General features: G+C 35.8%; 2 protein-coding genes and 1 long non-coding RNA gene across 13 annotated transcripts in view; 2 read left to right on the top strand and 1 right to left on the bottom strand.

The window, feature by feature from the left end:
- The window catches only part of enah (ENAH actin regulator), a 132,119-nt gene extending 122,211 nt beyond the window's left edge, over nt 1-9,908 (top strand). For 6 of the 9 annotated variants that reach the window (XM_055187274.2, XM_055187276.2, XM_055187272.2 and 3 more), the window contains 5 exons: nt 1,335-1,401; nt 1,839-1,898; nt 4,519-4,603; nt 5,294-5,351; nt 7,448-9,908. In XM_055187274.2, the coding sequence (XP_055043249.2) occupies nt 1,335-1,401; nt 1,839-1,898; nt 4,519-4,603; nt 5,294-5,351; nt 7,448-7,485 (308 nt within the window). In that variant the 3' untranslated portion in view covers nt 7,486-9,908. The remainder of the gene's footprint in view (nt 1-1,334; nt 1,402-1,838; nt 1,899-4,518; nt 4,604-5,293; nt 5,352-7,447) is intronic. The other 3 variants (XM_073856240.1, XM_055187277.2, XM_055187279.2) reach the window with 1 other exon arrangement.
- A 24-nt stretch (nt 9,909-9,932) lies between these two features.
- Nucleotides 9,933-11,573, bottom strand: LOC129430175 (uncharacterized). 2 transcript variants are annotated; one of them, XR_012358703.1, is made up of 3 exons: nt 11,230-11,573; nt 10,184-10,281; nt 9,933-10,087 (listed from the first exon to the last, which is right to left on the bottom strand). It is a non-coding gene; the product is annotated as an uncharacterized lncRNA (long non-coding RNA). The 2 variants fall into 2 exon arrangements; XR_008639433.2 differs by lacking the exon at nt 11,230-11,573 and adding an exon at nt 10,704-10,786.
- Nucleotides 11,052-20,686, top strand: lbr (lamin B receptor). Of its 2 annotated transcripts, none has more exons than XM_073856241.1 (14): nt 11,052-11,206; nt 13,121-13,298; nt 13,935-14,120; nt 14,283-14,360; nt 15,700-15,874; nt 16,281-16,477; nt 16,821-16,875; nt 17,021-17,215; nt 18,054-18,157; nt 18,385-18,510; nt 18,609-18,782; nt 18,865-18,940; nt 19,028-19,150; nt 19,310-20,686. In XM_073856241.1, exons 2-14 carry the CDS (start codon nt 13,131-13,133, stop codon nt 19,468-19,470), a joined length of 1,818 nt encoding a protein of 605 aa, XP_073712342.1. In that variant the 5' UTR covers nt 11,052-11,206; nt 13,121-13,130; the 3' UTR covers nt 19,471-20,686. The 2 variants fall into 2 exon arrangements, with proteins under 2 accessions (XP_073712342.1, XP_073712343.1); XM_073856242.1 differs by lacking the exon at nt 11,052-11,206 and adding an exon at nt 12,140-12,313.
- The last annotated feature ends 1,840 nt before the right edge of the window (nt 20,687-22,526 follow it).

Raw genomic sequence — 22,526 nt, 5'->3', positions numbered from 1 at the left:
TTATATACACATGGTGACTACACACAGCACAAGCTCATGTGTTATGCAGAAGATTACTTTTGTTTTGTATGAGATTAATCTAGATTGATCTATGCCCAGCTCTACTTTTAAAATAAAGTCGGAGTTAAAATGTTGTGCATCTCCAAGATCAAGAGTCCAAGACTATCAAGTCTATTACGTGATAGTAAAATCTCATAGGACCTTATAGTAACTCATGCTTGTCTCTGTCGCAATCTCTGTCAGTGGATTTTGGTGGGTTTTAATTTGAGAAAATTGTTTAATTCAGTGGAAACATTGACATGGTTAATGTCATAGTTTACAAAGTTACGTCTACAACTACTTTTCTTCGAGGGCCAGATTTAAAAAATGTAAATATGATGTGGGCCAAACTTTTACCCATATTTTTTACCTTTTATATATTTTTTACTTTTACCGATTATAATAATAATAATAATAATTATTATTATTATTATTATTATTATAAAATATGTTATAATGTATGTTGTTTTTGTTACTTTGTGTTAAAGGTCATGCATTAAAAACATGACTTTTCAAAAAAGATGCACACATCTTGTATCTAGTATTTTGCCTTTTAATTAATGAAAACGCATATTTTCTTTTTTAATATTTTAAAACAATGGCAGTTTATTGAAAGAGCCAAATGTTAATAGTTCAACTATGAACATTGCACACAAAAAAGTGCAAATGTAAATAATGAGCAAATATTTTTTTGTATAGCACTAACTGCCACTCCGCTCACTTCCTGTAATCACGTCACAACTACAGCAAGATCCTGATTGGTTAAGTTCAGATTTTTCAACTCCTGCCATCCATGCGTTCTGCGCCATTCGCGGCGCGCTTACCGCGCCGCAGGATGCCTAATCTCATCTCTTTATTGACTTAACATGTAAATCACTCGCGCTTGCCGTATCTGGTGTAAACCCTGCATAATGCTTAAACTTCTTTTGTTTATAACTGTTTAACTTTCATAAATTGTTACATTTCAAGTATTCACAACATATAGCTAGTCTTCTCCTAATGACTAAAATTGCACTTCATGTTTACTTTTTTATATTTTAAAGATATATAGGCTAAACCACCTTTCCATTGTACAATACATTCGGATGCGACCGTCAGAATTCGCCCCCTAGTGGCAGTTGTAATGAACTTTCGCAGGCCGCCAGTTGACTAGTGACTCTAGGTTACTATACATTGTGTTATATTTTTCCTGGTTTCTCTACTTAGAAAACAGCTGAAATACTAAAATGGCTGTCAAGTAAACAGACTTGTCTTGATTGTGTTCAATAATAAATGAATTAACTTTATCTTCACAGACATGCCCAGAAAGCCTTGGGAGAGAACAAACACGATGAACGGTAGCAAATCACCTGTCATCGGAAGGTAATAATTTACATGTTGTTGTTTTTGATCCCTCTAAGATTTCATAATGTCTTTTTGAAGAAAAGTCAAGCTTTTGGGAGGACCGAATTTGAATTACCATTTGCCTCCACCGCTTTGCATCATGTGCTTGGGAGCCCACAGAATGGCATGTGAGTCGGGCTCATGCTTAGACATGACTAAAGCGCAGAGTTGTCGCTTCTCACCAGATCTCACCTTTTGCTTTTACATTTTTTTTTAAAGGATTTGATTTATTTTTGCTTAGTATATTCCACCCTTTCAGTCATCTGTGAATGATTTACAGATGACTGAAGTGCATTTCAATAGGGCTACACCTGAGTGCATTCATTTAGCACAGTTCTGAGATTTCTATGAAAGTTAGTAAATGGATCAGATCCACGCTGCTGACCTCTGACCGGTTAGTCTCTTTACTCTCACAGACGGGACGCACCATGGAGAAATCAGATGAGTACTGAAAAGTACTGTGATTCCTTAAACAGGTATCAGAGACTAGTTTGAGAACTCTTTCTAGATTTGTTTGCTCAAATAGGAAGAGGGTTGGTGCGGTGATTGTTTAGAAAGGTTTCTTATTTCTTTCCATACACACAAATTTCATTGTTGCCAACTCTATAATCACCATAAAATAGTGTAAATCAAATTTGTTTTAGTTCCCAAAATGCATCAGAAAAAAATCACATAGGTTACTCCTGCCACTTGTATAGCTCACAGTGATGCGCTGGTTGATCCAAAAATATTTTTAATGATATTCGGGTCGCGGTCGTTCGGGTTGTTTGATATAAAGATCCAATTAACTATTTTAAACAATTACTACTTTTAAAAAATGCGGGCCAGGAAGCGGGTCAGGTACCTTTTTTTGCAGTCCGAGTTGCGGGCGGGTTAGTTAAAAACATCTGTCGGGTGTGGGTTGTTTATACATTGACCCGCGCATCACTGGTAGCAATACCAAGATAATGGGTTTAAAGTCGAGATGCTCTGATATAAATTTTTTCCACCAATAGCCGATTATTCAGACTTATATCTGCCGATACCGATAGTTTGGTGGTTATATTTATAATAACTAAATTCTGAAGATTACATTTTCTGAATGTTATTCATTCATATAATGACCATTAACATTGAACATTAAACTAGTGCAGTTTCTTTACATTCACAAAATTTTTAATTTGCAAAATTTGATTTTTATTGACTAATTATATATAGATTATAGGCCGATATATCAGTGCATATCTAATTTAAATCTCAAGTAAGGCATACACTGATCAATTTTAAACCATGAATGCAGTGCAAATGCCTTTAAATGAAAGAGTCTGTCCAATGCATAATACAAATTAATTAGGGATTAATCTAGATTAATCTCATACAAAATAAAAGTAATTTTTTGCATAATGTACCAGTTTGTAATGTGTGTAAATATTATGTTTATTTAAACACACACATACATACATACATGCATACATACATGCACGCACGCACGCACACACACACACACACACATATATATATATATATATATATACACACACACACACACACACACACACACACACACACACACATATATATTTATATATATATATATATATAAAGAAATGTTTTATTTATATATCGTTTTTTATTTATATATAATATAGAATATATAAAAATATAAATAAATATATACACATGAAAATGTTTCTTAAATACATTAATGAATGTATGTGTATTTATATATACATAATAATTACACACAGCACAAACTCATATGTTTATGCAAAAAATTACTTTTATTTTGTATGAGATTAATCTAGATTAATCTATGCCCAGCTCTAAAATTAATATACAGTTTCTAATAAAGATTTTAAATATACAGTTAGTTAAAAACAGCAGTAATCCATTTGATATGTGAATCTTGAAATCCAAAGCCAAACAAACTTCAGATTTTAAAGAGAAAGTGTATCAATGTTTGACTAGCTTCATACCCTTCTTTTAAAGTGAACTTGACTAAGTGCATGATGTCAGGGTCATGTGCTATCAGAGAGTTGGAGCATTTGTCTAAGGTTGCTCTTGCCAATTCTTCCACCTGTCTCCAAAGATAAAACTTATCCCCGCCCCCTAGAAATGTGCATATAGACACTTTAAATTTTGTGTTTTCTTTCAATTCTAGAGATAAATTTATGTCATGATGCATCTCAATTCCAGGCGTAACAACTTCAGTAAGCCGTGTCATAATGTTCTTATCCGCTTGGTTTGCACTTCCTTTCTGGACAAGGCGACCTGCTGTTCACAGCATTCATTCCGTATACGATGGAATTGATAAAGCGTCATTGCCCTCATTTCCCTCATTTCCCAAGTTCCACCCAATAGTGATTATAGTGTTGGCAACAGCTTCCTGTCTCTGCTTTCTGCTACAGACAAGCATGAGAGTGATGGAGCGGCTGCATTATGTGTTATGAAGTATGAATGCATTTACGGTGGAAGAAAATGAAGAAGCTTTGGTGCCTGAATTGCTTATGGTTTGCTGTGGTTTAAAAATGTTTTGGGGTTGGTACATGGATGTGTGTATCACTATTTCTTTAAATGTTGAATATATACAAAAAATGTAAAGCTGCATTTCAAAAATTTAAATTATGACTTTTTGTTTGTTTTTGCATTTTTACCCTTGCTATGTGTTTGTGTGTATTATGATATGTTCATGCTGTATATACTGTTTAAACTAGTGGTTTTCAAACTTTTCCGGCATGCGGCCCCCCTTGTGTACCGTGCATCCCTTCATGGCCCCCAAAAGAAAATGTATGACAAAACATTCTAAAACGTCAAATTTAAATTATACAATGTAGTGCTATCGTTTAGTAACCTTATTTTCTAAGGTTTAATTACACAGAATTTATGATAAATTAATGTATTTTATAAAATGTCATTACACTGGGGCGCCCCAGTACCATCTCAGCCCCCAATTTGAGAACCACTGGTTTAAACCACTAATATCATATTGATGATGTAACAGAATAGATCTGCTAGACTCTTAAAGCGTGTCACTAAACATCTGCCTTGCATCTTGATCTGCAGTGTTTGTTGTTGTAACTTGAAGAGCTTTGCCTCACCCACGTCTCTTTTTCTTAGACCAAGGTCTACACCAACTCCTACTGGATCCATAAGTGCCAATGGGGTGCCAACAGAAGCTTTAGACTATGACAGATTGAAACAGGTACTCTTTGAATTAAGCAGTCACTTGAACTAAAAGCCACTTAAAGGGATAGTCCACCCAAAAAGAAAAAATATTTGGGAAACTAATTGTTTCCCAACTAAAATGTTGGTCATGTGTTACTAAAACTTTTGAACTTGCTCATTTGAAAAAAAAAAACACGAAAATATTACAGTGCTTCCTGTTAAACAGGGTAATATACTGGCTTACATTGCACAGTTATGCTTTTGTGGGTGTGTCCAATTTTACAGTATTTCTCTCCACAATACCTCCCTTCTCTTCAATGAATGAGCATGTTAGATATGAAAGTCTTATGCAGGAGACTCACTTATCTGAGGACACAGTTACTCAAGCCGCTCAGTCCTGGCTCACACACTGTCTGTGGCGGTCATGGGTTTCTTTTAGTAGCTGTAATTACAGTTACTCAATCAAATGTTGGTCAAAGTGTCTTGATGTTGCAACACACAGACCTATCCATCTGATTCTAGTTTTCAAGCTGCTAAAACTAAGTGTACTTAATATAATAGCTTATATTAAGAGCTTTGATCTTTCAGTGGGATGGAGTTTATTTTAACACAGCAATAGAGTTTTTAGTGTCATCCTTGTAAATTTGTTGTTCTCCGTTTAATTCTGTGATGGTAGAAAGTCATATTTTAGTGGTTGACATGTATTTCATTTCTTTCTTTTTTTTAGGACATTCTAGAGGAGATGAGAAAGGAATTATCAAAGCTGAAAGAAGAGCTTATTGATGGTAACATACTGTTTTTGTTGTATTGCCACATAAATGATGCCCAGTGAGCTTTGTAATACATGACAAACGTCCTTGCATACACTTGTCAGTCAAACGTTTGGACAAACTTATGCTTTTCACTTTCTTTTAAAAACCTTTTGAACTAAATTCTTGTGCGTAAATACTTTAAATTAGTTTTGTTGACCAATTTAAATTGTGCTATCATTAGAATTTCTTTGCTAAACTTTCTCTAAAGTTTTGTTATTTAAAAAGACATTAAAGAGTTGGGCCTAACATACCATATTTTCCGGACTCTAAGTAGCTCCGGAGTATAAGTCGCATCATTCAAAAATGCGTCATTAAGACGGAATAACATATATAAGTCGCACTGGACTATACGTCGCATTTATTTAGAAAATTATTCCACAAAATCCTAGCCGAAGAACAGACATTTAATCTGGAAAGGCAAGTTATTCAACTAAACAATAGCACACAGAACAGCAGGCTGAATAGATGTCTGTACGTTAAAGTAATATTATCAGTTATTTACACGATAAACAATAGCATACAGAACATACCTGGAAGGTTGAATAGGCTAAATTAACCAAACAAGCCAACGAGCATGAAGTTCGCATATGGCTGACTCTCGCGGGTGTAGACGGTAATGTTGTCTTTTGCCTCATAGATGTCAAAATTAATTCATACCGATTTATAAAGCGCACCTGACTATAAGACGCAGCACCAGCCAAAATATGAAGAAAAAAACGCTTCTAGCCCGGAAAATATGGTACATGAAAACTTGTGTTGAATGCGTGAGCAAAATAAACTATGCTTTGCAAGACTGTGCTTTCAACCGTGCACGTATGTTCACGTACATGGAATAAACAAAGTATACAATGGGCTTAAACATTTTATTTGCACTGTTTTGGAATCCATTCAGCCGATCTCCGGGTCTGGCGATACCACTTTTAGCAGAGCTTAGCACATTCCATTGAATTCGATTAGACCATTTGCGCTAAAAAATAACCAAAGAGTTTCCATATTTTTCCTATTTAAAACTTGACTCTTCTGTAGTTACAACGTGGCTGCAGGAGGCGCAATGATATTACGCAGCACCTGAAAATAGTCCCCTGCTATTGAAAGTAACATCAAGTAATATCATTGCGCCTGTTGCAGCCATGGTACGGCAGCAAAGTCCTTGATTATTATGCCAGTTTGAGAGTATAGTTCCTAGCAATATCTGCCTAGAAAATCGCAACTTTTAATTTTCCATAGGTCTAGGTACAGAGGGGTCAAGTTTTAAATAGGAAAAATATCGAAACATGATGCTAATGGTCTAATCAGATTCAATGGATTGTGCTGGGCTATGCGGAAATTGGTGCCGCCAGACTCTGGGATCGGCTGAATGGATTCCAAAACGGTAAAAATCGGGTGTTTAACTCTAGGGGAGCTGGAAAATTAGCATATTTTTTTAAAAGTGGAGTGTCCCTTTTATCTGCAGCATTACTGCAAAACGCCACTTGCTAAAGGAGCGCTACTTTGAAAATGTTAAAATATGTTTAAGTTATAAAACTAAAGCTATTGTCATTGTGGGCCAAGTTTACTTACAGCTTGCGTCAGCACAAGCGCCTCATTTGCCTTTAAGAAACTACTGTCAGAGTTCACTAAAGACACAAATAAAAAAAAAATTTGCGACTGACCTTATTGCATACAAGTTTTTATTTCAGACGCAAAATTATGGAGGAGAGTATTTAAATAAATTATGATACTCGATTTACTAAGGATTGCGCTTTGCAGTTTATTGCCATGTCTTTACTTGCTCTGGTCATTATGGAAATCAGAAATGTGCTAACAAATATTAGGAAATCACCGCAGACATTTCTTTTCCCATCGGCACGTTTTTGGAATCCAGCACTCATGCTTATTTGCCCTGTTAGGTAACTGTGGCCCATAGTTTCTATTCTTATATAGTTTCAATGTTTTTAGCTTTACTGTTATTCAAAAATGTGTAAAACACTACAAATAAAGAATAAGTTTGTGTGTCCAAACGTTTAACTGTCAGAGTAAAATTAAACCGATCTACAGATTTCTAACTTTTGTTTTGTCTGTTTGTACAGCAATCAGGGAGGAGTTGGGCAAGTCAAGCTCTGCATAGGACGATGAGACGCATCTGTATTTTTACCCACGAGATCAGCTTCGGTTTAAGACACTATCTCAAAAGCAATGAAAACGGACATTTACAGTTTTAACCAGTGGTGATCACAATAACCATGTTAATTCGGAAGATCTGTTGAGGGTGATGCCAGACAGACACAAGTTTTGAGCGTGGGGTCACGGGGGGAGTTCGGCGAGCGGAAGCCGAGATGCCTCGAAGCAACGCCGTACCCCCAAAGCCCCGTTTTGGGGGTCAGGACACAGTCTTAAGGAAGTGACTGTCAATATGCAATGGATGACTCTTACTGTGGAATGAACCTAGAAGATGGAAAAATACACAAACTATTACCAAACTACATACTGTATTAACCATCGAAGAGTGAAATTGTAAATCAAGCAGATGACATTCATTCTATGGCACATTGTTTAGCAAAGGGCAGGCTTTGTAGTTTCTGAATTTTTTTAAAAGGTGGTGGTTATGAAGAAATGTTAATTCTGTTGGCCTTTGTATACGAGTTGAATTTTGATCTCTGGCCAACCAAATGAGTATGGTGGTCTATTGCTGCAGGACTCTAAAGCTTGTCTTCCTAATACTATTTTAACCACAATATGTACATTAAAATGAATAAACATTATACCTTCATTCAATCAATCTGTACGTCAAGATCATATCAGGTAGCTTATTCGCTCTTCTGGTCGATTGTCATTATAATTCAGACTCTTCTAGACTGAATGCTCTGGTGAGCCACTGTTACACGTATACCTTTTTTGTCTTGTGTGTTCACTAACTGTTTGGGAAGATAACAAGGGACAATGCCTTTGTACTGTACATCTTGGTAGCTCGTACCAAAATCCTCCGTCAATCAAATTTAAGGTTGACGCCACCGTCGACTGGACCGTATCTGTAGATAGCGCTAACCAGAAATATTACCAACTTTTTACTCACCGTATGCTCTTTCGTATTCCTTTCGATTTTGGTGCATGTCTTCTTATTAACGCTAAGGGAAAACGGTTGCCACGAAAAAGTTTTTAGTTCGTAAGCAATAAGTGTAGCATTGTTACATATTTTCCCACTTTTTTTTTCATTTTCTTTGAAACATCCACTTTGCCCTCAAACTGTAGATGAGGTTCTCCATAAGAACACTCGTAGTGCATTGCGCAGAATGAGACACCTCTTTATAGCCATAATTCAATTTGCAGGGGTACGACATTCTATATACTTTATTTTTGGATTTGGTGATGCAAAACATCATGTATGGGATCTCATTCTGCTTTGCACCAGTATGCAGCAACTAAACAAATAAGAAGTATTTAATGAGGGCCAAGCAGCACATTACAGATAGGTTTGTGGCGTTATAAATGATTTGGGGATTTTTTTGTCCATTCATGTATCGTTTATTTTCGCATTGACCTTATTCTGCACACTGGAAGGCTTTTTGCTGTTTGTATCCAACACACGCTTCTGTTAGGGCATTTTTTTATGGGGAATGTGCTTTTTAAGACCGAAATCTTTGTACAAACGTGAGAAGTGTGATTTTAGGCTGTGAATTTTAAGGAGAAACTTTGAAAACGTGGATCGGATCTCTCCCCACCCCATGCCATTGTTGGATCTGCTCACTCACTTATCAATCCTATCATTTCTTTTGAACTTCTTATGCAGTTCAAAACAGTTTTCCTCTTTTGCCATGAATCTCTCAAGGAATCAGAAAGTTTGTATGGAGTGTTTACAGCATTGATTGCACTTTAAAAACCCATAGACGTTCAAATTATTATAATGCTGACAAGACAGCCGTCACTTTGTGAATATCACCAAAGCTAAACAGTAAGGTAATCTAATAGACCATCACACTTTCCTGATCCACCTTTTGTTTTGACAATAAGCGACTTTTGTTGGTCCTTGGGTTAAGCTGGCGAAATGTTTTGATCAGGGTTGATTCATTCCTGGATAAACCTGTTTGTGATCCTCATGGTTTGTGCCTTGTTCGGAAGTTGCATTTGATATGTCAAATTTTAAAGCGTATATATATATATAGAAAGGGCCTGCCATAACTTTGATTGTTTTGCATTTTCAGTGAGTTACAAAGCTTTTATGATCTTTGTTTAAAACGAAACATGCATTCTCATTCTTCTGCATCATTTTCCGTTGCAATTTCGGTGTGGTTTTTGTTATGGTTAAGACCATGTATGCTGGTGAGATCTGAGAAACTGATCTTTGTCGTGGTGAGAATCAGTTGAATAATGTTGTCAACATGTTGGGACAGTGCTGGTCATATTCAACTGGATGTCCTTTAAAATACAATTTTCAGTTTCTTTATCTTTCTATTTTATCATTCATGTTGTACCATACTGTTTTCATGTTAATTAGAAGTTTCTTACATGCTAACATTGTTTTGTTTGAGCAAATTAAATAAAAATTGCAATACATTGCCGTGTACATTATTTATTCATGTAAAACACGTATGTGCAGTAATACAAAATCTGTGCTTGAAATTGCCTGAGGATCAAAATCACACATACAAAACGTGCGCAACATGACTTGACCCCAGTTTCACACCTAGCAAATGTTGCTGCTTTTCTTGCTGTTACTTTTTGTGGCTCTTCAGCTGAGGCAAACAGGAAGAAGGCAGGACTTTACTTAAGACTGCAACTAAGTAAAGCATTACACAAACCGTTATATTCAATACTGTAAGTTCTCTTACCATTTAGCTCTTCAGACACTATGAAATCACAAGTAAGCTGCAGTTCAATGGTTTTTGTGGCTCGTGGATTACGCTGTAGAGGTATTGCTGAAGTTCACCTGAGGTCAAATGCATACTACAGCTTAACAAAATTGTACAAAAAATGTATTTTGCACCATACCTACATAGAACCTGGTTTGTGATAAAAAATATATTTCTTGAATAAAATGCAACCCTTGAACTTGCAAGAGCAATTTTCTTTTTGGAATCGCAATGAAAATATAATTTATATATGTTTATTTCAAAAACAGTTTTTTTTACTTGTAAATAAAACATTTTTTACAGACTGCTTTATCTTATACTTTAGTTGAATAAACGCAGCTGCTAAGTGTATCTGTATTTTTAAACGGGACATTTGTTTTAAATAATCCACAGCATAATATACGTTTACAACAAATTTTAGATTAGATTAATATTAAAAATGACATCTACCACTACGTTTCTACAATACACAATACATTTATGTATTTCAAAGCATTACCCTGGCACGAAGGTCTAAATAAAACATACAAAATTATTTTTCTGCTCCATCTTGTAAAATTTACCGTTGACCTCGCGCAAGAACGGACTCGATGTATTAATATCCAACTTTATTATTGATTTTAAATATTTTAAAACCTCGCAATTTAAAAAAACGACGTGTGACGTTGCCTGTCCATCTTTCCTCTCATATCTCACCGATAGCTGACATGCCTCCATTTTGTTACAATGTACAACTCTACACCCCAAGCTCAAAGGACCATCCACCAATCAGCGCTCAGTTCAAACTCCCTGTCGTCCAATCAAAATATTCAGAAATTTGAAAGCTGTTCAGTTCAGCCAATTAGAAAGCTTCCCGCCCTCACGGACGCTGGTAGGTTGAACGAAGACAGAGGGAGGAACAAACTCAGAGCGGGGGACGAGTGTTTTAAAAAATATACTCTTTATTTATAAGATTTAGCCGCTAAACTTTGGTGAATATTCAACTTTTTACGTCGGCCAAAGGTAAGAATTCATAATTTACTTACTTTGCAATTTTGTTGTTGTAGAGTTAAATGTCTTTGCAGTGAGTGCGTAGTTAACGGTGCAGAAGTAGATCGGTGGGACTGCAGTTGTATTTTAAGTGAATAACATTTACTGTTTGAAACAGTCGGCAGATGTATTTGTATACAATGCGTGTATTTTAAAAAGCCTGTACATAGTATTTATATGTAAAAAAAATCATCGATTTGCCGTTTCTTTGGTGTTTAAAATGTATTTAACTTAAACTTCGGCTCGATATAAGTTACAGGAAACTTGGGCACGGCGCGCATTTATTGTCTCCTCACACACTTCATCTGTTTTGTAATCCAGATTTGATAGCGTATTTGTTTTATTACTTTCTCTAATTGTTTACCATTGTTATACGCACCCTCGACCTTTCGGTTTTATTATTTAACGTTAGTTTCAATAGGACATTGAATTGACTTTCCGTTCCCGCATTCCGTCGTTGCTCAATGACATATAACTTAGTTACATTTGTAACTCAAATGTTAAATTAATAAATTATTCATCAGACCTGTTTATTTTGCTTTCTGTGTTTATTATCCGGGTATTTAATGTTTTTGTAGATAAGAGGCTCACGCACGCTGACAGACAATAGTTTGAATACATGACGTTTTCCCTCCATTCCGGTGTCATGTTTTTGCTGTGTTAAAGGAACAGCATGTGAACTTAATCATAGTTTTCCGTCTTTAAATAAAAAGGCACTATAAATAAATATAAGACTTCTTATTCAATATGCCAGCATGTTGTTTAACATATATTTACTTCATAGCAAGACAAAATTAATGCATTATCTTGCGTTGGCTTCTTTATGTTTTAAATGTATTTCGTGTCTTGAGTAAAAAGGAATGTAAAAGTCAGGCTATCTTCATAAAGATTTTTTTTTCTCAATTTGAATAGCTGGCACTAAACCGCGCGTGTCGTCCTTTTGACTCCTATTTTGCATAACAATTCGTCGCATGCCCCGCCCTTCGCTTTCAGTTTAAATCTTTTGCTTATTACTTTAGTTTAACCCACATGGTGCACATGGGATTCAGGCAGTGCTGGACTTCAACTCGAGACTGTTAGGTGTGTTTTTGTATATAAGATCAAGAATGTGTGGAATGTGTTCAACTGGATTTGTTGGTTTTAGCTTAGATTAGGTTTTGACTGTACATATGGTTTCAATATGATGTTTTGGGCGTCTCTTATGATCTAATAGTGTGTCTGCTATTGAGTTTTCTTGATCTATGTTTGCATTTTACTTATTTACGTGTGTTTCTGGCAAGGCAGCTGTTTTAAATATGTGTGGAGTTTTTTTGCAAGTACTTTAAAAACACCTGTTTATCGTCTTCAGTTGGGGAAGTTTTATTTAGTGATGGATAGTACTAGTAATCCACATCTTCGTGTTATGACATTTAAAGTTCATGTTCTGTGTGATACTAGAATGAAACTCATAAAGGCTATTGAGAGCCCAACAAAAGTGCAGAGCCCACAATGTGGGGGTGCATAGGGCAATTCAAACCCATCAGCACTTTTTAGACAACCACCGCTGTGCTGACATCACCGCTGTGCTGTCATCATGCAAGTACATCTGCACATGTAGTTTCCCTTCACAGCTGAACGTGCCAAACATTTAGATTTAGATGGTTGATGAGATCAGGCCCATAAGAAATAAAATTGTATGTAGAAATATAAAAAGATGGTGTTGATACATTTTGTTGCAAGTAGACTATGTCGTGATTTCCAGACTGTTATGAGTTAAGCAGTTTGTTAAGGAAATTTGATGTAACTGGTATGTGAAGAAAGTTTTATTTTGCAGTGATCAACAATAATTAAATGAAGTTGTTGTGGCTTAAAGGCTGTCATAATGTGACTTGTATCATTGTTTCATAGGTAAATAAGGATGCCGGCTGCAAGATTTCAAATTGGAGATATTGTCATGGGCCGCTGGCCTGGCAGTAGCCTCTATTATGAGGTCAAGGTGCTAAGTTACGACAGCAAGACTCGGCTCTACACCGTCATTTACATAAAAGATGGTACTGAGCTGGAACTGAAGGACTCTGACATTACGGTATGGTGTCCTGGTCCTGTTTATGATCCTAGACAATTTATTTATTTATCCCAAATTAAAAGAAGTGCTGCGTTAAAATCAGCATCTCACTAACTTTAGTTGTTTCATTTCGTGTGTATTATTATTATTTCCTCCCATATACTGAGCTAATTTCAGAAAATGCTTCTGTTTTCCCAAATTTCTTATTTTATAATTTTTACTTCAAAAATCTAAATCCTAAACTTTTCTGTTTATCTTTAGGTTTAAAGGAATAGTTTACCCACAATGAAAATTCTGTCATCATTTATTCACCGTCATGTTGTTTCAAACCTATATACATACAAATAAAGATATTTTGAAACTTTTTGTAACCAAGCCAATCTGGGGCACCAATGACTTCCATAGTGGGAAAAATAATACTATGGAAGTCAATGGAGCCCCATATCTACATTTTAACAAACATTTTCAGCAGAACAAAGAGGTTTATACAGTTTTGGAACAACTTGAGGGCGAGTAAATGATAACAGAATTATCACTTATAGTTTTCATCCTTGTTTGAAAAATAACATCAAATTTTAATGTTGTTTGACATTTAGACCCCACTGTACATTGACACAAATTTTACTATCTTGTGGATGTCGTTTTTTTGTATTGCAGAGTCTGACAGTTTTTAAGCAGGGTGCTGGGCGCTCCCGGTCCAGATCTCGTTCTCGTTCACCGGGACGCACTCGTCGTAGTCGCTCTCGTTCTCCAGCCAGGACGCCCCGCCGATCTTCCACTCGCACAGCAGAGTTGCACAGGGAAAAACTCAAAGATGTGCTGGAGGTCCGACTCACCCCTGTGGTAAGCAGAGTTGCCAAATAGGATAGGAATAAAAAATCATTTAAAAGTGTGGTGTCAAACATTATGTTCAGATTTGTGGTAGTGCATTTTAGTTTTAATGGCTAATCTAATTGAAATCTTTTTCTTATGAACTCAACTATCCTGTCTCATTATCTCTTTTAGGCAGTTCCACATGAAAACAACAGCAACAGTAAGCATGACAAGAAAGATGAAAATAATACAGCTACCAAAGTCATTGAGGTGAGTATATATCACTGACCAAACAGGGACATTTTGGTGATGCCCTTACAACCACCTTAATGTCTTAATGTTAGATGCATTGTAAACGGGTCTTGTAAAGATTGGAATGTCATGATGGGTGCATGTTGATCCTCATATGTGCAACAGAAGCCTGTTTAGTTTTCCACACAAAGCTAAAGCTGACTGTGGGCTTTAATCAGACCATCACAATGTTTCACTTCATGGGTCAACCAAATAGGCTTTACAAGGCATGACCAGACTGTTGATGCTTTGCTAATACAATCATGTTAAAGTCACGTTTCTTTTTTATACTTTGACTGATGGGGAGATTGATTTTTTACTGCTAAAATGTGCTGAAACATGACATGAAGGTTACATGATATGAAGTGTTAAATATGCCCATTTTCCAGCTCCCCTAGAGTTAAACAATTGATTTTTACCGTTTTGGAATCCATTCAGCCGATCTCCGGGTCTGGCGGTTCCACTTTTAGCATAGCTTGGCATAATCCATTGAATCTGATTAGACCATTAGTGTAGCATTTCTATATTTTTCCTATTTAAAACTTGACTCTTCTGTGGTTACATTGTGTACTAAGACCGACGTAAAATTAAAAGTTGCGTTTTTTTTTTTTTAGGCAGATATGTCTAGGAACTATACTCTCATTCTGGTGTAATAATCAAGGACTTTGCTGCGGTACCATGACTGCAGCAGGCGCAATGATATTACGCAGCGCCCGAAAATAGTCCCCTTAATAACTTTCAATAGCAGGGAACTATTTCCGGGCACTGCATAATATCATTGCACCACGATGTAACTATAGAAGACTCAAGTTTTAAATAGAAAAAATATCGGCACTCTTTGGTTATTTTTGAGCGCGATGCTAATGGTCTAATCAGATTCAATGGATTATGCTAAGCTATGCACAAAGTGGTAGCGCCAGACCCGGAGATCGGCTAAATGGATTCCAAAATGGTAAAAATCAATTGTTTAACTCTAGGGGATCTGGAAAATAAACCTAGTTTCCAAAAAAGTGGAGTGTCCCTTTAAGTGAAGTGCAATGAATAGATTTACAAATGCTTATTCATTTATACTCTTTAATATATTGTAAGTTAGTTAATAAAAGCTGCACCAATAGCATGGCTGTTTCAAAGCTAAGTGAGCTGCCTACGCATGCAGCAGCAAAGTTTGCATCCTAAAAAGCATTACAACAAACTCAGTAAATAACATTCAAACCACAAGCGATTAATATGTTATAAATATACTTTTTCTAATAATGAAACTAATGACTCTCAATGTACTGTTGTATGCTCTGGATTTAATATGATGTTTATTCTTTAGCTACAGAAAACAGAGACTGAATCTGAAAACCAGGCAAGCGGACGATACAATCTACGACGTAGGAAGGATCAAGGTGACGGTAAACATGTAGAAAAGGAGGAGGAGGAGACACTGATACTGGCTAAACCACCAGCTGCCATTAAGACAACTGATCTGGAGTTTGGAGGAAGAGTTGGTAAGTCTTTTCAAGGATAAACAGTAATTTTCTAACATTCATATGTTCTTACTGTGCAAATATTTACATCACAACCATGAACAAAACTGCATTAAACATGACTGCTCATGTTTACATATCAACATGTATTGCATTATTGCATTATTACTCATTTGACCCTCAAGCAGTTCAGTAATAAGAGGTCATAACTAAAACAACTTTAAAACTACAGCAGTAAAAACAATTAGATTAAATATAGGAATCAGAGAGTGGGGGGAAATGGCCATGAAATGCTACATTATGACAATATGATGAAATAAATAAAATGCTGCAAAAGTTAAACATGTGACCCGTTTAATATGCATATGTATGCAAATTTTTGAAATAAATTTTAGATGCTAATATAACATCCTCTCTTGGTTTGCAGGTGTGTTCTTCTTGATGTTGTTTCTGCCCGTGGCTGTGTTGGCACTGCTTATTCTCTGTGGGCAGAAAGATGCCAGTCTCCAAAATTTCCCTCTTGAACTTCCTCCACTTGAGTCTCTCTGGGACTGTCAGGTCTTTGGCATCGTCCTGCTCTGGCTTCTCTTCCAGGCTGTCCTCGCGCTGATCCCTATCGGAAAGGTACCGTGCACAATCACATGACTCCCCGTGACCTGACTTAAGCCACATGACCACATAACTCTCTGGGTATTGCTTTCCCTGTCATCTGCAGTGAAGCAGGCTAAATTAGATTATTTACTAGAGGTGGCATGCAGATAGAGAGCTGCACTGGAAAACATCTGGTTTGGTTTTCAGGCCTATTAAGACTTGATTGGTGTGCTTGTCCATATGCCTGGGGTTAAGAGAAATAAGACCAAGATGTTATCGTCTATTAGTTAAACATTACAGTGTATACTGTTTACTGTAAATAGAAACACTGAAATGTATTAAAAGATTGACCATTGGTTATCTTTCTGCTCTACAGGTTGTTGAGGGAATGCCTCTCAAGAATGGAGAAACTTTGAAATATAGGATTAATGGTATTTGTCCTTAATGTTTATTTTGCTACTTTGCCTGTTGCCATTTACAAATGTTCCTGTTCTGTTTTCTTTTCTTTTTTCAATTAAGTGGAATGATATTTGTTGAGAAGGCTGTTATATGACCTGTGATTGTGTCCCATCTTAGGTTTCTATGCACTGGTCCTCACCACTGTGATAGTGGGTGTTGCTGTTTACCAGGACGTGGATCTCAGTTACATCCATGCTCACTTCCTGCAGTTCTACACCTCAGCCCTGGTCATCGTCACTCTTCTCAGCATCTACCTGTTTGTCCGTTCACGCTGGGCCTCCGATCGTAATCTTGCTCCTGGAGGAAACTCTGGTAAGCAGAGATGTCTAGCGTTGCATCCTGTTGCTGTATCGTAATTCTCTCTGTATTATGGGTAAAAAATCAGGGTTCCCACAGGTCCTTGAAAGTTTGTGAATCTGGTGGAAAAAAATCCAAGGCCCTGGGAAGTTTTAGAAAATATAAATACATAGATACAGGTCATTGAAAGTGCTTGAATCTATTTTATGCCAGATGTTTTCTGGAAAAAAATCCACATTATTCCCTGTGTAGTGTAGGATAATATCATTAAAATTCTGGACTTTTTAAGCACACGTGCTAAACTGTTCAATTTAAATGCTTATACTGTATCTTCTGTATGCGAAGGTTGATTCATGCCAAAATGCTTTTTTGCATAGTTGTGTTTGACACATTAAAACATCTCGGTTTACGTATGTAATTGTTGTTCCCTAAGAAGGGAACGAGACGCTGCGTCTCCATTGCCATACTTCCTGCGTCCCTGTAACGCTGTCTTTGGCAATATTTCAGATAGCGAAACACTTCCCTGTCTTTGTCGTTAAGCCCCACCATTGGTTGAATTGATATACAAATTTAAACGCACTTACCCCTGGAGGCGTCCCCAAAGTGTCACCGCAGTGACGCAGCGCGAGTTCCCTCGAAAGAGAACTGTAACAATGTATCTTTAAAGGTAAAATTATGTAACCTTGCTCTCACTTTAAACGTGTCCCCATATTTAGTCCTTGAATTTGAGGGTATTGGACCTGGAAAGTCCTTGAAAGGTCCGTGAATTGGAAGTTAACTTGGAAACCCTGAAAAACTCTCAAGATTGCAGCTTTGTGTATATTTAGTTAAAAATATGTTTTTATTATTTAAGGTTATATCATTTACGACTTCTTCATGGGCAGAGAGCTGAATCCCCGTATCAAAAACTTTGATATCAAGTTCTTCTGTGAAATGCGTCCAGGTTTGATGGGTTGGGTGAGTATTGTTATTGTGTTTTACATTAGCAAGTAAATTAGCAAGTAAATATGTAACAGTCTGAGCACAGAAGTTGGGTTAGATTAACATTGTAATTGCTCCCTCTTGTGGTCAATGGTGAAACCTTTTTTTTTATCAATTTAATCAACAAAGTATTCCTCCACTTTTTCCAAGCATGGAGTTTGCTACGTAATAAATAAAAGCATCATTACTGCTTGCTTTGATAGGTACTGATTAACTTTGCCATGTTGCTTGCTGAGATGAAGCACCAGAATCTAGAAAATCCATCTCCGGCTATGCTCCTGGTCAATGGCTTTCAGCTCCTTTGGGTTGTTGATGGTATTTGGCATGAGGTAACACATAATTTCTCCAAATTAAATACACACAATTTCAATGTTATTGTTATATGAAAACCATGGACTTATTCAAATCCAACTTATTTTTATTTCAGGAAAAACTTCTGACTATGATGGATATTGTGTATGATGGCTTTGGATTTATGTTGGCATTTGGAGATCTGGCTTTTGTTCCCTTTACGTTCACCTGTCAGGCATACTATCTTGTCAGTCATCCCAATGACCTTTCTGTGTTCTGGATTGTCACTCTTATCACCATGAATGGAGTTCCTATATTTTTCGACTTTCCTTTGATTTCCTCAGAGTTTTAACTAGGGTTATTTAACTTTTATTAAAATTTTAACAGGAGTTGGATACTACATTTTCCGAAAAGCCAACTCTCAGAAATTTGCCTTTAGAAAGAACCCCTCTGACCCAGCAGTGTCTCGTAAGTGTGTTGAAGTGCATACAAAAAAAAATAAAATGTTAAAATTAGATTTTTCTAAAATGTTTGTACTATGATGTATCTTACCAGACCTGAAAACTATTCCTACTGCTACTGGAAAGAGTCTTTTAGTGTCTGGCCTTTGGGGGTTCGTCCGTCATCCTAATTACCTTGGTGACATCATCATGGGATTGGCCTGGTCTTTACCATGTGGTGAGTGTAGGCTGGTGGCAAATATATCTTTACATGTAGAGGATTATATAAGTAAAATGTAGGGAATGTTATGTTTTCATTTTTAATTCAGATTCAAAAGAATTCACATACACATGCTTACATGAATCTCTTTAGATTAATGTCTGATCTTTCCTATAGGTTTCAACCATTTGATTCCTTACTTTTACCTGATTTACTTGATTATTTTGCTGGTGCATCGTAATGCACGAGATGAGCGTCAGTGCAGGAAAAAGTACGGTTCTGCATGGGAAGAGTACTGCAAAGCTGTCCCATACCGCATTTTTCCAAGGATTTACTGACCACTCACGGACTCAAACCGTCCGGGACAATCGGGGTAAAATATTTCTCAGGAGGACACTGAACATTAGTGTTTTAAATCAAAGAATTTCTTACATATAAACATGAATTTTAAACCAAAATTTCAGCTTTGTCACAAAACGTTTACGAATTGTGGACACTACCCCAGTTCCTAAATTGAAAGAAAAATGTATATTGTTGTACAGATGTGTTTTCTACTCAAAAGATTGTTTTGCCTAATTCATAAATTCACAGCATAACTTCCCATCTCATCTTATGTACACACATATACACGTTTGAAGTATTTGCTTGCCTACTTACCACTTAATAATTTGTGTAATGCTTTTGTATATTGTGTATGATGGGACTTTTCTTTTGTATTTGTATAGTAAGATGTGTAATGTTCTTTCTCAGGACCAGAGATTTGTGAAGAAACAAACCTATATTTTCTTAATTTCTAATTTGTACATATTTAAGACAACGTCTTTGGTTTGATTTGCATTTGAGGCATTATGCACTATGCTAAATTTCACTAAAGTTCACAAATTTGGCTTTGCTACCTCAGATTTCTCTTGTTCAAGGAAGTAAAAAGGAAGCTTTTGGTCAGTTTTTGGAAGCTGTGGTTTCACTCACGAGGTGAATTTTCTCATTATCTTTTGTAAAAACTAGAAATGTGCTGTGAACAGATATTTTTAACAGATATTTTTCAATTTTAAAGGTAGCATAAATTTCTTTTTAAACTATGGTTTTAATTTAAAATGACAGTGCATGACTGAATGTGTAATGTAAGGCTTTTCTTAACTATTTTATTACTTTTAAAGACATAATACATACTTCTGTAAGAGCAATTATTAAGTGTTTATAGCTGAGAGGAGCTGTTACTTTATCACAGTATAATGAGGCATTGTTAAATGTTATTTTAAGGTGCTTATGTTGTTAAAACTGTGTTATCTGACAAGCAATTTCTGTAAAAATGCCATTAATACACATTCAGAATTAAACCACTATTGACAAAAGTCTTGCCACAAAATTAATTGTAAAAATTGAATTTTTATAAACGTTTTTCTTGTAGGTTAGATTGATATTTTACAGATGTTTAGCATGAATTCCTACTGTAGTTATTAGACTTTTTCCCCTTTTCATATTGCTGTTTTTCATTATTGTCAATAACTCCATCTCTCATGACATTGTGGCTTGTTAAAAACTTTGTAAAAAATATGCTTATTTTCTGTCTATTTTTTGCAAAAGAAAAACATACCAAAGTTTACGTTTTGTCAGTTTTTGCTAATTTAAGTTGTAATATTTTATAAGTCAAGAAGTCCAAGTTGTTTGGGTGTTATTCATATCCTGCAGTAAATAAGTCTTGCTGTAGATGCGGAAATCCCATTCTTGCAGCTCTTGTGAATCAAATTGTTCTTAAATGGACCTTAAAATGCCAAACATTAATGGAAATGATGTCAATTAGTGGATTATTTATTTATTGACAATGACGACGAATGAATAATTTTTAATTATCTTTTTCCCTGTGTACTTGAAATACTTGAGTTTGCAGCGATAATGGTAATAAGACATCATTAAATTTTATTGTGAACTGAGACTCGAATAACGGTTTGAATCATTCGGATTTTGAATCGCCATTTGAGTCGAATCTTTTAACGACATCTTTTTAAATTCGGTTAGCAAAACGGTTTGAGTCATTCGGACATTTCACCTCCACACTGAATTGTTTGGAGCAGTTACTTGAAAAATATTTTATTATCAACATCCTAGAGATGTTAAATGACGACTAGCATTTTATCGGTAATAAGTTAAGAACTAATAGTGCCTCGTTCGCGAATAACATTTGAAGTTTGAAGCACGCGCTAAATTGAGCAGTCAGTCACCTCACAACAAAGACAACGAAAAAGTCTTCAGTAAATACTACATTATTTCCCTTCTGTGTTTCAAAAGCCCATGGTTTGAACCGAGCGGGTGAGTAAATAAATGTATTTTGGAGGTAACAAAATGCTTTCATTCTGAGTAATAAATATCCTGCATTTGCAGCATTCAAGCACTAGATGTCAGCAATCTTATGTACATTACTGTCAAGTAGACATAGGATGGCTCTAGGTCAACTGGGAATGTTTATTTTGGGATGGAGGATCTAATGTCAGTGTATATTTACCTCATCAATGGAAAATTGATCAATTGCATTCCTTAGCCAATGCACAACACATGCATACATCTGAAATCACATACTTCTATACTACATAGTGTGAAAATCTGTATACATGTTAAAACCAGATTCCAGTTTTTATATATGTGCATCCGATGGACACTTTTCTATCCTATTAGGAGCTGCCAAATTCAAAAAGTTAATACATCTTTTCAAGCAAAAGTGATATGGATACTAAGAAATATATTGCTCATAGTTAAATTGTAGTTTTTAACTAAATATTTTTGCTAAATACGCACTAAATAATAAGTACTAAATAGTAGTCAAAATCAGATTTAGTACGTCCATCACTCAAATGTTTATACTCTCCTATAACAAAACAGTACTTTTTTAGTGCATATAGTATAAGTAAGTGAATTAGTATGCAGGCTAGATGTAGTTTGTCTGGAATGTATGCACAGTGCACCAATGCATAGTAGGCTATATACTTCATTTAATTCAGTATGCACTGTCACAGTTCGCGATTTTGGATGCAATGATGAACTACCCATAAATCTACGCAATTTAACTGAATTAGTTATAGTATCATCCCAAATTGTGTTTCATTACAGAAAACATCTGTTAGGCTATATCAATGTGAAGTGATCTTCGTCAATTTTTCGGGAGATTTTTCAATTCTTCTAAGGGGCGTTTTGATGTTAGTTTAGCTAACGTGGATGTTAACAATAAATAAAAAAATCAAACAATAATTCTACAATATTTGTGACCATGTAAACAAACAGCTGCATATTGTCATACCATGTGAATTGTGTCAGAGGAAAAACAATATAACATTGTTTTTTTATAGTTACACATGGCGAGGCGACATGCTCTCCTGAGCAGAGTACATTTATCATAACTCTT

Source organism: Misgurnus anguillicaudatus, chromosome 18 (genome assembly GCF_027580225.2).
Source record: "Misgurnus anguillicaudatus chromosome 18, ASM2758022v2, whole genome shotgun sequence".
In the NCBI taxonomy this organism is placed as follows: domain Eukaryota; kingdom Metazoa; phylum Chordata; class Actinopteri; order Cypriniformes; family Cobitidae; genus Misgurnus; species Misgurnus anguillicaudatus.
The sequence above is the reverse complement of the archived record's forward strand: the minus strand, read 5'-3'. Positions and strand labels throughout refer to the sequence as shown.

Coding starts and splice junctions, on each gene's coding strand:
- lbr (XM_073856241.1), top strand. CDS start 13,131: ATGCCGGCTGCAAGATTTCAAATTGGAGATATTGTCATGGGCCGCTGG. Junction 15,875..16,280: donor GGAGTTTGGAGGAAGAGTTG/GTAAGTCTTTTC, acceptor CTTGGTTTGCAG/GTGTGTTCTTCTTGATGTTG. Junction 17,216..18,053: donor TGCTCCTGGAGGAAACTCTG/GTAAGCAGAGAT, acceptor TTATTATTTAAG/GTTATATCATTTACGACTTC.